General features: G+C 67.1%; 2 protein-coding genes across 18 annotated transcripts; both read right to left on the bottom strand.

The window, feature by feature from the left end:
• Nucleotides 1–354: 354 nt before the first annotated feature.
• Nucleotides 355–7118, bottom strand: LOC138734988 (protein phosphatase 1 regulatory subunit 12C-like). 17 transcript variants are annotated; one of them, XM_069882824.1, is made up of 13 exons: nt 6329–6551; nt 5938–5984; nt 5521–5590; nt 4583–4620; nt 4306–4366; nt 4160–4202; nt 3966–4024; nt 3708–3742; nt 3529–3605; nt 2716–2871; nt 2551–2601; nt 1870–1920; nt 355–1172 (listed from the first exon to the last, which is right to left on the bottom strand). In XM_069882824.1, the coding sequence occupies exons 1-13, from the start codon at nt 6479–6481 to the stop codon at nt 448–450; spliced, it is 1566 nt and encodes a 521-aa protein (XP_069738925.1). In that variant the 5' UTR covers nt 6482–6551; the 3' UTR covers nt 355–447. The 17 variants fall into 17 exon arrangements, with proteins under 17 accessions (XP_069738925.1, XP_069738926.1, XP_069738927.1 ...); XM_069882825.1 differs by having other exon boundaries at nt 5938–5976; nt 6342–6551; XM_069882826.1 differs by having other exon boundaries at nt 2716–2820; nt 6329–6549.
• A 77-nt stretch (nt 7119–7195) lies between these two features.
• On the bottom strand, nt 7196–13667 carry TNNT1 (troponin T1, slow skeletal type; the record flags this gene model as incomplete). The annotated part of the gene is made up of 12 exons (XM_069882810.1): nt 7196–7274; nt 7805–7845; nt 7934–8024; nt 8755–8864; nt 10094–10204; nt 10770–10847; nt 11668–11784; nt 12624–12684; nt 12770–12791; nt 12881–12913; nt 13196–13228; nt 13654–13667. Coding segments are annotated over 12 exons (757 nt in total), but the record flags the coding sequence as incomplete, so codon positions are not given.
• Nucleotides 13668–13783: the final 116 nt, after the last annotated feature.

The following is a 13783-nucleotide window of genomic DNA, read 5'->3' as shown; positions in this document are numbered from 1 at the left end:
TCCTCTCCATTTCCCTCCCTCCATTTCCCCTCTCTCCATTTCTTTCCCCTCTACTTCCTCCACTATTTCCTCCCCCTTCCTCTCCATTTCCCTCCCTCCATTTCCTTCCCCTCTACTTCCTCCACTATTTCCTCCCTCCTCTCCATTTCCCTCCCTCCATTTCCTTCCCTCTACTTCCTCCACTGTTTCCTCCCCCTTCCTCTCCATTTCCTTCCCCTCCACTTCCTCCCCGTTTCCTTCCTCTCCCTCCACTTCCTTCCTCTTTCCCTCCTCCACTTCCTCTTTCCCTCCCCACTTCCTCTTCCCCTCCCCCATTTCCCCCCCCATTTCCGCCCCTCCCCCACCATCCAGAGGTCACTTTTCAATATTTATTTTCCCTTTTTCACAGTTTTTCACACCCCGGGGCGGGGGGAGGAGCAGCTGGGGGGGGCGGGGGGGGGGTCCCCGCTATGGGTCCCACCGCGGGCTTGGCCGTGGGTCGCGCTGTGGGTCCCGGGGGGGTCGCTGGGGGTCGCGCCGTGGGTCATGCGAGGAGTTTGGCTGCGGGTCGCGCCGGGCTCGCGCCGGGGGTCCCGCTGGGGGTCCTGCTACAGGTTTGGCCGTGGGTCGCGCGTGGGTCATGCTGGGGGTTTGGCAACGGGTTTGGCTAGTGGGTCTCGCCGTGGGTCGCGCCGTGGGTCTCTGGGGGTCTCTGCGGGGTCTCCGTGGGGTCTCTGGGGGTCTCCGTGGGTCTCGGGGTCTCTGTGGGGTCTCCGTGGGGTCTCTGTGGGGTCTCTGTGGGGTCTCTGTGGGTCTCCGTGGGGTCTCGGGGGTCTCCGGGGGTCTCCGTGGGTCTCTGTGGGGTCTCTGTGGGTCTCGGGGGTCTCTGTGGGGTCTCTGTGGGGTCTCCGTGGGTCTCTGTGGGTCTCTGTGGGTCTCGGGGGTCTCTGTGGGGTCTCGGGGGTCTCTGTGGGGTCTCCGTGGGGTCTCTGGGGGTCTCCGTGGGGTCTCCGTGGGTCTCCGTGGGGTCTCTGTGGGTCTCCGTGGGTCTCTGTGGGGTCTCTGTGGGGTCTCCGTGGGTCTCCATGGGGTCTCTGTGGGGTCTCTGTGGGTCCCCGTGGGTCTCGGGGGTCTCGGGGGTCCCCGTGGGTCTCGGGGGTCCCCGTGGTCCCCGGGGTCACTTGGCGAGCTTGCTGACGACGCGGATCAGCGCCGCGTTCTCGTCCCGCAGCCGCTGGTTGTCGGCGCGGAGATCGGCCAGAGCCTGGGGGGCAGGGGGGGGCGGCCGTCCGGGACCCCCCGAACCCCCCCACAACCACCCCCGCAGCCCCCAGACCCCCCAAATCCCTCCTGGAGACCCCTCAGAGTCCTCAGACCCCCTGAACCCCCCACAACGACCCCAAACCCCCTCAGAGACCCCCCCACAACACCCCCCCGAGTCCTGAGACCCCCCCAGACCCCCCCACAACGACCCCCGGAGCCCCCAGACCCCCCCAAAACGCTCCTAGAGACCCTCAGAGTCCTCAGAACCCCCAATCCCCCCCCCCCAACACCCCCTGGAACCCTTAGACCCCCCCCAAACCCCCCTAGAGCCCCCCAGTGTCCCCTGAGCCCCCCCCCAGAACCCAAGACCCCCCCCCAGTTCCCTCAGCCCCACCTAGAGCCCCCCATATAAGCCCTCAGCCCCCCATAACAGCCCCCCCCAGCCCCCCGAAACCTCCCAGGCCCCCCCATAGATCCCCCCAACCCCCCCCAGCCCCCACAGAGCCCCCCCCATCCCCAGAGCCCCCCAAGACCCCCCCCCAGACTGCTCGGACACCCCCTGACACCCCCTAGAGCCCCTCCCAGACCCCCAAGTGTCCCCTGAGCCCCCCCAAACCCCCCCCTCACCTTCAGCTCCTCCTCCAGCTCGGCCGCCTTCAGCTCCAGCGCTCGACGCTCCTGGGGGGCGGGGGGGACATGGGGGGCCTGGGGGGCACTCGGGGGCTCTATGGGGCAAGGGGGTGGCGCTATGGGGCACTGGGGGGCCCTGGGGGGGGTTGGGGGTCACTATGGGGCACGGGGGTTCACTTGGGGTCACTATGGGGCAGGGGGGGTCACTTGGGGTCACTATGGGCAGGGGGGGTCACTTGGAGGCTGCTATGGGGCGGGGGGTCACTTGGGGGTCACTGTGGGGCTCAGGGGGTCACTTGGGGGTCACTGTGGGGCACGGGGGGTCACTTGGGGGTCACTGTGGGGCACGGGGGGTCACTTGGGGGTCGCTGTGGGGCGGGGGGGTCACTTGGGGGTCACTATGGGGCTCAGGGGGTCACTTGGGGGTCGCTATGGGGCAGGGGGGGTCACTTGGGGGTCGCTATGGGGCAGGGGGGTCACTTGGGGGTCACTATGGGGCAGAGGGGGTCACTTGGGGGTCGCTATGGGGCAGGGGGGGTCACTTGGGGTCGCTATGGGGCAGGGGGGGTCACTTGGGGGTCGCTATGGGGCAGGGGGGTGGGGCGGGGGGTCACTTGGGGTCGCTATGGGGCAGGGGGGGTCACTTGGGGGTCGCTATGGGGCAGGGCCCCCACTCACGAATCTCTCGAGCTCCAGCAGCGCCGGCCGCTCCGCGATTCGCTCCTGGCGCTGGGGGGAGAGCGACCCACGGCTGCCCCACGGCTGCCCCACGGCTGCCCCACGGCGCCCCAGGGCCCCCCCCAGCCCCCCCAGCCCCCCCCAGCCCCCCCCCAGCCCCCCAACCTGCGTGAGGCGCTCGAGCTCCAGGCGGCTCTGGCTCAGCTTCAGCTCCGTCTCCTGCAGCTGCTCCCGCAGCCGCGTGTTCTCCCCCCACAGCACCTCGTACAGCTGGGGGGCACGGGGGGGGCGCTTGGGGGGCGGCAGGGGGCACTCGGGGGGCTGGGAGGGCATTTGGGGTCCGAGGGGGGCACTTGAGGGGCTGGGGGGGTGCTTGGGGGGCTGGGGAGGGGGCACTCGGGGGGCTGGGGAGGGCATTTGGGGTCCGAGGGGGGCACTTGAGGGGCTAGGGGGGTGCTTGGGGGGCTAGGGGGGCACTTGTGGGGCTGGGGGGGCACTTGTGGGGCTAGGGGGGCACTTGGGGGGCCGGGGAGGGGACTTGAGGGGTTGGGGGGGCACTTGAGGGGCACTTGTGGGGCTGAGAGGGCACTTGTGGGGCACTTGTGGGGCTGGAGGAGCACTTGGGGGGCACTTGTGGGGCTGAGGGGGCACTGGTGGGCTGGAGGGGGCAGATGGGGGGCTGGGGGGCACTTGGGGGGCTGAAGGGGCAATTGGGGCTGGGGTGCAGGGGGTTGTGGGTCTCTATGGATTTGGGGGGCTGGGGGGGGGGGTCACTTAGGGGGTTTCGGGGGTCCCGGGGGGGTCCCAAGGGGTTTTGGGGGGCTCAGGGTGCTCCCAAAGGGTTTTAGGGGGGTCCAGGGGGTTGGGGGGGGACTCAGGGGGTTTTAGGGGGGGTCCCAAGGGGTTTTAGGGGGTCCCAAGAGGTTTTGGGGTGTCCCAAGGGGTTTTGGGGGTCCCAAGGGGTCCCCCCAGACTCACCTTCTCGTAGTCGAAGGCCGGGGGGGGTGAGGGGGGTCGGGGGGGGGGCGCGGTGGCCGCTGTGGGGCTGGGGGAGGCTGGGGGGGGGTTGTGGGGGGGGGTGAGGGGGGTGAGGGGGGGGGCGGGGGGCGCCCCCCAACCCTCTCCCCTCGCTCCCCCCACCCCCAGCACCCCCATACCTGGCGGGGGGTGCGTCCTCTTCGCTCTCCGAGCCCTGGGTGGGGGGGTTGAGGGGGTGAGGGGACCCCCAAATACACCCTCAGCCCCCCAACTGCCCCCCCCGAGCCCCCCAACTGCCCCCCCAGCCCCCCAACTGCCCCCCCAGCCCCCATTTTGCCCCCACAACTGCCCCTCCAGCCCCCCAACTGCACCCCCAAGCCCCCCATCTGCCCCCCCAGCCCCCCAACTGCCCCCCCAGCCCCCCATCTGCCCCCCACCTCGGTTCCGGCTCCTCTCCGCGGTCGCCGCCGGCGGCTTTGGGGTTCGGGGTCGGCGTCTGGGGGGGCCCAGAGAGGCCTGACCCACAGATCTGGGGGGGCTCAGCCCCACAGATCCAGGGGGAGTTTGGGGTCCCAGCCCCACGGACACGAGGAGCCGGGGGGGGTTATGGGGGGCTATGGGCAGCACCCACCTTTCCTCCCCTGCGGCGCCGTCCGGGAGCCTCGTGTGGGGTCCTGGGGGGGCAAAAGCGTGAGGGGGTCCGCGCCCCATAGATCCGGGGGGGCCCCGCGCCCCATAGCGCTGCCCAGCCCCACACGTGGGGGGCAGGGGGGGTACCTGGGCCGCTCGGCGCGGCTGCCGGCTCGGCCGCGTCCGGGTCCTGCGCGGCTCGGGGGGCCTGTGGGGCAGCGACCCATAGCGGGGGGGGGGCCAGACCCCTAGAGCCCCCCCTGCCCACAGCGGGGCCCCCTCAGCCCCCCCCTGCCCCACAGCGGGGCCCCCTTAGCCCCCCCTGCCCCATCACGAGACTCCTTGGAGCCCCCCCTGCCCCATAGCGGGACCCTCGCCCCCCCCTGCCCCATAGCGGGACCCCCTGCCCCATATCTTGACTCACGTGGGGGTCTCGGGGGGGGCGGGGCCTGGGGGCAGCTCCTGGCGGGGGGAGATAGGTTTAGGTGGGGAGGAAAGGGTTAAAGAAACCCCCCCCCCCCAAAATCAAAGCTTTATAGGTCTATGGAGAGCTGGGGGTCTGAGCCCCATAGATTGGGGGGGCTGAGCCCCATAGATCTGGGGTTTGAACCCCATAGATCTGGGGTCTGAGCCCCATAGATGTGGGGTCTGAGCCCCATAGACTGGGGGGGCTGAGCCCCATAGATCCCAGGGTTTGAGCCCCATAGATCTGGGGTCTGCGCCCCATAGATCCAGGGGTCTGAGCCCCATAGATCTGGGGTCTGCGCCCCATAGATCCCGGGGTCTGTGCCCCATAGATCCCAGGGTTTGAGCCCCACAGATCTGGGGTCTGAGCCCATAAATTGGGGGGTCTGAGCCCCACAGATCCAGGGTCTGAACCCCATAGATCCCAGGGTTTGAGCCCCATAGATCCCGGGGTCTGTGCCCCATAGATTGGGGGGTCTGAGCCCCATAGATCCCAGGGTTTGAGCCCCATAGATCCCGGGGTCTGAGCCCCATAGATTGAGGGGTCTGAGCCCCACAGATCCGGGGGTCTGAGCCCCATAGATTGAGGGGTCTGAGCCCCATAGATTGGGGGGTCTGCGCCCCATAGATCCCAGGGTTTGAGCCCCATAGATGTGGGGTCTGAGCCCCATAGATTGGGGGGTCTGCGCCCCATAGCTCCTCACCTGAGCGCAGAGCAGGGGGGCGGAGGCGCAGCGGGCGAGGGGGCCGGGGGCCGCGGGGGGGGGGGGGCGGCGCCTCCAGGCTGCCCCTTCGGCAGGGGGGGCTGGAAGGAAAGGGTTAACGACCCCCCCACAACCTCCTACCCCCCCCCCCCCCCCCAAAAAAAAAAAAAACCCCCACGCCCCCCCCACTCACCCACTTTGGGGGGGTCTCGGTCACCCCCATCTTCTCGGGGTTCAGGGGGGGCAGCAACCACGGGGAGATGCTGGGGGGGTAAAGGGGGGTATTAGGGGGTCTTTGAGATGTTTGGGGGGGCTTGGGGGGTCTTGGGGGGCTGAGGGGGTTCGGGGGGCTGGCAAGGGGGGTTCTGGGGTGTTTTGGGGGGCTGAGGGGGTTTGGGGGGGATCTGGGGGTCTTTGAGATGTTTGGGGGGGTCTTGGGGGGGCTGAGGGGGTTCTGGGTGTTTGAGGGGGTTCGGGGGGGCTGGCAAGGGGGGTTCTGGGGTGTTTTGGGGGCTGAGGGGGTTTTGGGGGGACCTGGGGGGTCTCAGAGGGATTTGGGGGTTCAGGGATGGGTCCGGGGGGTGTTTTTAGGGGGGGGGGTGTCTCTCACCGTTGCTTCTCGCTGCCCTCACGCTCCGGCTCCTTCTGGCTGCGCAGCTGGGGGGGCGATCAGGACCCCCCCCCCCAAATCCCCCCTCACCCCTCAAACACCCCCAAAACACCCCCCTCCCAAAAAAAACTCCCCAAAAGGCCCTGGGTGCCCCCCAACCTCCCCCAAAACCCTCTGGGAACCCCAAACCCCCTCTAGCCCCCCAAAAGCCCCTGGGTGCCCCCCCCCCCCAAATTCTCACTGTTCCCGGGTTTTGGGGGGTCCTGGGCCCCCCCGGGCTCGGCTGCCCTGAAGGAACGAGGGGGGGGGGTGTCTAACATGGGGGCTTCTAACAAGCCCCCCAGCCCACAGCCCCCCCCAGCCCCATAGATCCCCCCAGCCCCCGTCTCACCCCCCGCCCGCACCGGGGGTCGCAGCGCTGGGGGGGGCCCGGCCCCCGCTCTCGCCCCCAACAGCGGCTCCGGGTCCTGGTGGGGGGACGACGGACGGGGGAGTCAGGGAGCCCAGACCCACAGCCCCAGACCCATAGATCCCCCAGACCCATAGATCCCACAGCCCCAGATCCCACAGCCCCACAGCCCCCAGCCCATAGATCACACAGACTCACAGATCCCACAGACCCATATCCCACAGACCCCAGACCCATAAACCCCAGCCCCATATCCCCCAGCCCCATAGATCCCACAGCCCCACAGACCCCAGACCCATAGATCCCTCAGATCCATTAGACCCCAGACCCATAGATCCCACAGACCAGATCCCACAGACCCCAGACCCACAGATCCTACTCAAGCCCCGCCCCCTCCTCAAGCCCCGCCCCCTCCGTCTCCGCCATTTTCTCAAGCCCCGCCCACCCGCCTTCCCGCCCTTTCTCAAGCCCCGCCCCCTCCCTCAGCCCCGCCCACTCGTTTTCCCGCCCTTTTCTCAAGCCCCGCCCCCTCCCTCAGGCCCCGCCCACCTGCTCTCCGCTCCGGCCCCTCCCCTCGGCGCGCGCCCCCCGCCCCTTCCCGCCATGGCTGCGGGGTCCCGGGGGGGTCCCGGGGGGGTCCCGGCGGGTCCCGGGGGGTTGGAGGCTCCCGGGAGTCCCCCGGCGGGTCCCGGGGGGGCGGGGGGTCCCGGGCCGCCACCTCCTGGCGCCTCCGCCGCTCTCGAGCCGCCATCGCCGCCCCCGGAGGGACCGGGAAGGGGGGGGGTGGGGGGGGTGGGGAGGGGGGAGAACCCGAAGTGACCCTTCCTCCCGCCAATGAGACGCGGGGGCGAACCGGAAATGACGTGTTTATTGCGCGCCGGGTCACTTCCAGCGGCCGCCGACGCGGCCCTTGCCGACGACCTTCTTGCTGCGGGGGAGGGGGCACCAGTGACCCCCCAGTGCCCCCAGTACAGACCAGTGACCCCCCCAGTGCTCCCAGTACAGACCAGTGACCCCCCAGTGCCCCCCAGTACAGACCAGTGACCCTCCAGTGCCCCCCAGTACAGACCAGTGACCCTCCAGTGCCCCCCAGTACAGACCAGTGACCCTCCCATGCTCCCAGTGCTCCCAGTGATGCTTCCAGTGATCCAGTGCCTCCCAGTAACATCCAGTGCCTCCTCCAGTGCTCCCAGAGATGCCTCCAGTGATCCCAGTGCCCCCCCAGTGCCTCCCAGTAACATCCAGTGCCTCTCCAGTGCCCCCTGTGGCCCCCAGTGGCTCCAGTAACACCCCGTGCCCCCCAGTGCCTCCCAGTAACATCCAGTGCCTCCCAGTAACTCCCACTGGCCCCCCCAGTGCTCCCCAGAGATGCCTCCAGTGATCCCAGTGCCTCCCAGTGCCCCCAGTGCCCCCCAGAGCCTCCCAGTGCCCCCCAGTGCTCCCAGTTTCCGCCCTTACAACTTCTGGGCGTGGCTGATGCGGTTGTAGAGGACGTTGATCTATGGGGGGAAGGCGTTGGGGGGGGTCAGTGGGTCCGGACCCGCATGTCGGGGGGTCCCAGCCCCCGTGTCCCCCCGGCCCCCCCACCTCGTAGCGCTGGCGCCGCAGTTTCTCCATCAGGTCGAACTTCTCGGACTCGAGCTGCCGGATCCAGGCGTGCAGCGACTGCGCCTTCAGCCTGGGGGCAGGGGGGCATGGGGGTCCCCGTTTGGGGGTCCCCGTTTGGGGGCTCCCATTTGGGGGTCCCCATTTGGGGCTCCCAGTTTCAGGGTCCCCGTTTGGGGGTCCCCGTTTGGGGCTCCCAGTTTGGGGCTCCCAGTTTCAGGGCTCCCCATTTAGGGGTCCCAGTTTGGGGGTCCAAGTTTGGGGGTTCCCATTTGGGGCTCCCAGTTTGGAGGTTTCCAGTTTCAGGGTCCCCGTTTGGGGGTCCCAGTTCGGAGACTTCCAGTTTCAGGGTCCCATTGGGGGGTCCCAGTTTGGAGACTTCCAGTTTCAGGGTCCCCATTTAGGGGTCCCAGTTTGGGGGCTCCCAGTTCAGGGTCCCATTTAGGGTCCCAGTTTGGAGGTTTCCAGTTTCAGGGTCCCCGTTTGGGTGTCCCAGTTTGGGGGCTCCCAGTTTCAGGGTCCCCATTTTAGGGTCCCAGTTTGGGGGCTCCCAGTTTCAGGGTCCCCATTGGGGGCTCCCAGTTTGGGGTCCCAGTTTCAGGGTTGGGTTCCCAGATTGCGGGGATCCCAGTTTGGGGCGGGGGGGGATCCCATTTTTGGGTCCCAGTTCAGGGGGGTCCAGTTTGGGGGGGTCCCGGTGTTGGGGGTCCAGTTTGGGGGTTGTCAGTGTCGGGGGTCCCAGTTTGGGGGGGTCCCGGTGTCGGGGGTCCCAGTTTGGGGGGTTCCGGTGTCGGGGTCCCCACCGCAGCTCGTCCTCGCGCAGCCCCTCGATGTCGAGCGGCCGCCGTCTCTCCGCCAGCACCCGCAGCTTCGTCTCGCGCCCCGTCTGACGGCGGCCGCGGCGCTGCTCGGCCTGGGGGGCAGGGGGCAGCTGGGGGGGCTGGGGGGGCTATGGGGCAGCTGGGGGGGCTGGGGGGCAACTGGGGGGGCTATGGGGGGGCTATGGGGCAGCTGGGGGGGCTGGGGGGCAGCTGGGAGGGCTATGGGGGGGCTAGGAGGCAGCTATGGGGCAGCTGGGGGGCAGAGATGGGTCTCTATGGGGCAGGAGAGAGGTCTCTATGGGGCTGGGGCTGTCTCTATGGGGCAGGGGGGTCTCTATGGGGCAGGGAGGGTCTCTATGGGGCAGGGGGGTTTCTATGGGGCTGGGGGCAGTCTCTATGGGGCTGTGGGGGGCCCTATGGGGCAGAGGGGGTCTCTATGGGCAGAGGGGGGTCTCTATGGGGCAGGGGGCTGTCTCTATGGGGCTGGGGGCTGTCCTCTATGGGGCTGGGGGGTCTCTGTGGGGCAGGGGGTCTCTATGGGGCAGGGGGGTCTCTATGGGGCAGGGAGGGTCTCTATGGGGCTGGGGGCTGCCTCTATGGGGCAGGAGGGTTCTCTATGGGCAGGGAAGGGGTCTCTATGGGCTGTGGGGTCTCTGTGGGGCAGGGGGGGGTCTCTATGGGGCAGGGGGGGTCTCTATGGGGCTGGAGGATCTCTATGGGGCAGGGGGGGTCTCTACAGGGCAGGGGAAAGGTCTCTATGGGGCAGGGGAGAGGTCTCTATGGGGCAGGGGGGTTTCTATGGGGCTGGGGGCAGTCTCTATGGGGCTGTGGGGGGCCCTATGGGGCAGAGGGGGGTCTCTATGGGCAGAGGGGGGTCTCTATGGGGCAGGGGGCTGTCTCTATGGGCTGGGGGCTGTCTCTATGGGGCTGGGGGGTCTCTGTGGGGCAGGGGGGTCTCTATGGGGCAGGAAGGGGTCTCTATGGGGCAGGGGGCTGTCTCTATGGGGCAGGGGGGTCTCTATGGGGCAGGGGAGGGTCTCTATGGGGCTGGGGGCTGTCTCTATGGGGCAGGAGGGTTCTCTATGGGGCAGGGAAGGGGTCTCTATGGGGCTGTGGGGTCTCTGTGGGGCAGGGGGGTCTCTATGGGGTTGTGTGGGGTCTCTATGGGGCAGGGGGGTCTCTATGGGGCAGGGGGCAGTCTCTATGGGGCAGGGGAGGGGTCTCTATGGGGCAGGGGGCTGTCTCTATGGGGCTGGGGGCTGTCTCTATGGGGCAGGGGGGTCTCTGTGGGGCTGGGGGGGTCTCTGTGGGGCAGCCCCACCTTGGCCAGGTACCCCCCGAAGTGGGGCATGGCCGCCAGCACTTTCTTCTTTTTGGCGTCGTCCTCCGCTCGCTTCTTGGCCTCCTCCTCCTCCTTGCGCAGCCGCTCCTCCTGCCGTGGGGAGAGGGGGACATGTGGGGCAGGGGGTCCCCGGGGGGCTCCGTGGGGCCGTGGAGGGGGTGTGGGGGCTCTGTGGGGCGGGGAGGGGGAGATGTGGGGCAGGGGGTCCCCGGGGGGCTCCGTGGGGCTGTGGAGGGGGTGGGGGGGGGGTATGTGGGGCAGGGAGGGGAGATGTGGGGCAGGGGGGTCCCCGGGGGGCTCCGTGGGGGCTCTGTGGGGCGGGGAGGGGGCTCTGTGGGCAGGGGGATCTCCAGGGGGCTCCGTGGGGCTGTGGAGGGGGTGTGGGGGGCTCTGTGGGGCAGGGAGGGGGAGATGTGGGGCAGGGGGGTCCCCGGGGGCTCCGTGGGGGGCTCTGTGGGGCGGGGAGGGGGCTCTGTGGGGCAGGGGGATCTCCAGGGGGCTCCGTGGGGCTGTGGAGGGGGTGTGGGGGGCTCTGTGGGGCAGGGAGGGGGAGATGTGGGGCAGGGGGGTCCCCGGGGGGCTCCGTGGGGGGCTCTGTGGGGCGGGGAGGGGGCTCTGTGGGGCGGGGAGGGGGCTCTGTGGGGCAGCCCCTCACCGCCAGCCTCGCCTGCCGCTCTCGCTCCTTCTCCGTGCGGCTCCGCAGCTGCTCATTGCGCTCGGCACGACGACGCTCCTGCCCCACAGCGACCCATGGAGACCCCATGGAGACCCACAGGACCCCCAGGACCCATGGGGACCCATAGGGACCCCATAAAGACCCATAGCGACCCACAGGGACCCCCAGGGACCCATAGCGACCCATAGGGACCCCGTAAAGACCCATAGGGACCCAGAGGGACCCCATAGCGACCCATGGAGACCCATAGGGACCCCCAGGGACCCATAGGGACCCATGGAGACCCCACAGCGACCCACAGGGACCCCCAGGGACCCATAGAGACCCATGGAGACCCATAGGGACCCATAGAGACCCATAGGGACCCACAGGGACCCACAGGGACACATAGGGACCCATAGAGACCCATGGAGACCCATAGGGACCCATAGAGACCCATAGGGACCCCATAGAGACCCATGGAGACCCATAGGGACCCCATAAAGACCCATAGGGACCCACAGGGACCCACAGGGACACATAGGACCCACAGGGACCCATGGAGACCCCATAGCGACCCATAGCGACCCATAGGGACCCATAGGGACCCCATAGGGACCCCATAGAGACCCCATAGGTACCCACAGGGACCCATAGCGACCCATAGAGACCCCATAGGGACCCCATAGGGACCCATAGCGACCCATAGAGACCCACAGGGACCTCTCCCGGCCCCTCCGTTGCCCCCCAAGTCCCCGTATTAGCCCCCCATTGCCCCTAATTGCCCCCACACCCCTAATTGCCCATGTCCGATTGCCCCCTGCCCCCCCCAATTGCCCCAGGTTCCTCCATTGCCCCTAACTGCCCCTGCCCCCCAACTGCCCCCTGCCCCCCTCACAATTCTCTCCATCAGGGCCACCAGCTCCCCCTCCTCGCGGCGTCGCTGCTCGAAATGAGCCTCGATGAGCGTCTGCAGCTCCAGCAGGTCCTTCTCCATGCGCTTGCGGTGGATGTCCTGCCCCGGGGGGGGTAAATGGGGGTAACGGGGGGCAGCGAGGGGCAACAAGGGGGTGATGGGGGTAAATAAGGGGGTAATGGGGGGTAATGGGGGTAAACAAGGGGGTAATGGGGGTAAATAAGGGGTTAAGGGGGGGTAATGGGGGTAAATAAGGGGGTAATGGGGTAAATAAGGGGGTAATGGGGGTAATAGGGGTAAATAAGGGTAATGGGGTAAATAGGGGTTAAGGGGGGGTAATGGGGGTAAATAGGGGTAATGGGGGTAAATAAGGGTTAAGGGGGCGTAATGGGGGTAATGGGGGTAAATAAGGGGTAATAGGGTAAATAAGGGGGTAAATAAGGGGGTAAATAAGGGGGTAAATAAGGGGTAAAAATGGGGTAATGGGGGTAAATAAGGGGGTAATGGGTAAATAAGGGGTAACAAGGGGGTAAAATGGGTAATGGGGGTAAATAAGGGGTAAAAAGGGGTAACAAGGGGTAAAAATGGGATAATGGGGGTAACAAGGGGTAACAAGGGGGTAATGGGTGTAAATAACGGGGTAATGGGGTAAATAAGTAATGGGGTAAATAAGGGGTAACAAGGGGGTAAAAATGGGATAATGGGGTAAATAAGGGGGTAATGGGGGTAATGAGGGGGTAATGGGGCAACAAGGGGGGTAACAAGGGGGTAATGGGGGTAAAAAGGGGTAATGGGGGTAATTTGGGGGTAACAGGGCAACAAGGGGGGGTAAAATGGGGTAATGGGGGTAAAAAGGGGTAATGGGGGGTAACAAGGGGGGTAACAAGAGAAACGTTTCCCTATTGACCCCCCCAGCCCCATAGCGACCCCCCACTCACATCGAAGTCCACTCGCTCCCCCTCGGGGATCTTGGGGGGCGCCAGTTGGGGCACGACGGGTCTGGGGGGGCCGGGGGGGGGGTCAGAGGGGGCTTCGACCCCCCCAAATTCCCCCCCAAGCCCCCCCCCCAACTCCCCCCACTCACCGGGGCCGCGGCCGCTCCTCCTCTGGGGGGACAAAAAGGGGGGGGTCAGGGGGGTCCCCTCGATTTTGGGGGGGGGTCCTGGGTTTGGGGGGGTCGGGGGGGGGGTCGTACCTGGTTCATCCAGCGGTTTGGGGGGGTCCGATGCTGTGGGGTGGGGGGGTAAGGGCTGTGGGACCCCCCCCCCCCAAGACCCCCTATGGGGATTTGGGGGGGGTCTAGGGGGTCCCTTATTTTGGGGGGCGTCTGGGGGGGTCCCCTAGTTTTGAGAAGGGAGGGGAGCCTTTGGATGGGGGGGGCTCGATAAAGGAGGGTTTGGGGGGTCCTGGGGGGGTTATGGGGTTGGGGGGGGGCTTAGGGTGTCTTGGGGGGGTCCTGGGGGGGTTATTGGGGGGGGGTCTGGATTTGGGGGTGTCGTCCCCCCCTCACCTTCCTCTTCCTCCTCCTCCTCCGGCTCCTCCACTGGGGGGGGGAACACATACACACAGGGTCAGCCCCCGCTCCATGTTAATTAATCTAAGCTGTTAATTAACCCCCCTAATTACCCCCCCACACTCAATATAGCCCCCCAATACACCCCCCCCATATGAACCCCCATATAACCCCCCCCCCCCACCAAAGCCCTTTGGAACTTCATCCCAACTTTGGTGCCAAACCCCTTAATTAGTGCAGCTAATTAACACTTTGGGGGTTAATTAACCCTTGGGGGAATTAATTAATGCTGGGGGGGGTCATTAAAGCAGTTTGGGGCTTAATTAGTGTGGGTTTGAGGTTGTTTAATGGCTTTGGGGGGGGGCTTCATCACTCCCAGCTCATTATTGGGGGAGGCGTTAATTAGGGTCCCTTCGTTAGGGGCTTCGTTAGGGGTCGGGGTCCCTCGTCGTCACCTTCCGGCTGCTCCCTGGGGGGAGAGAGACAGGGGTTAAAATTGGGGGGGGTCAAAATGGGGGATTTGGGGTCAAAATGGGGGATTTGGGTCAAAATGGGGAGAATTGGGGTCAAAATGAGGGATTTGGG

This window comes from Phaenicophaeus curvirostris, unplaced genomic scaffold (genome assembly GCF_032191515.1).
Source record: "Phaenicophaeus curvirostris isolate KB17595 unplaced genomic scaffold, BPBGC_Pcur_1.0 scaffold_366, whole genome shotgun sequence".
NCBI classification, from domain to species: Eukaryota; Metazoa; Chordata; class Aves; order Cuculiformes; family Cuculidae; genus Phaenicophaeus; species Phaenicophaeus curvirostris.
The sequence above is the reverse complement of the archived record's forward strand: the minus strand, read 5'-3'. Positions and strand labels throughout refer to the sequence as shown.

What these genes read in the sequence shown, in the direction of transcription:
- LOC138734988 (XM_069882824.1), bottom strand. Translation starts at nt 6,481, where the DNA reads ATGGGTCTGGGGGATCTATGGGTCTGGGGCTGTGGGTCTGGGCTCCCT. An exon ending in CCGAGACCCCCCCAAAGTGG is followed by an intron (nt 4,621 to 5,520) that starts GTGAGTGGGGGG and finishes TCCCCCCGCCAG; the next exon opens with GAGCTGCCCCCAGGCCCCGC. An exon ending in GCCCCCCCCGAGACCCCCAC is followed by an intron (nt 4,367 to 4,582) that starts GTGAGTCAAGAT and finishes GCTGCCCCACAG; the next exon opens with GCCCCCCGAGCCGCGCAGGA.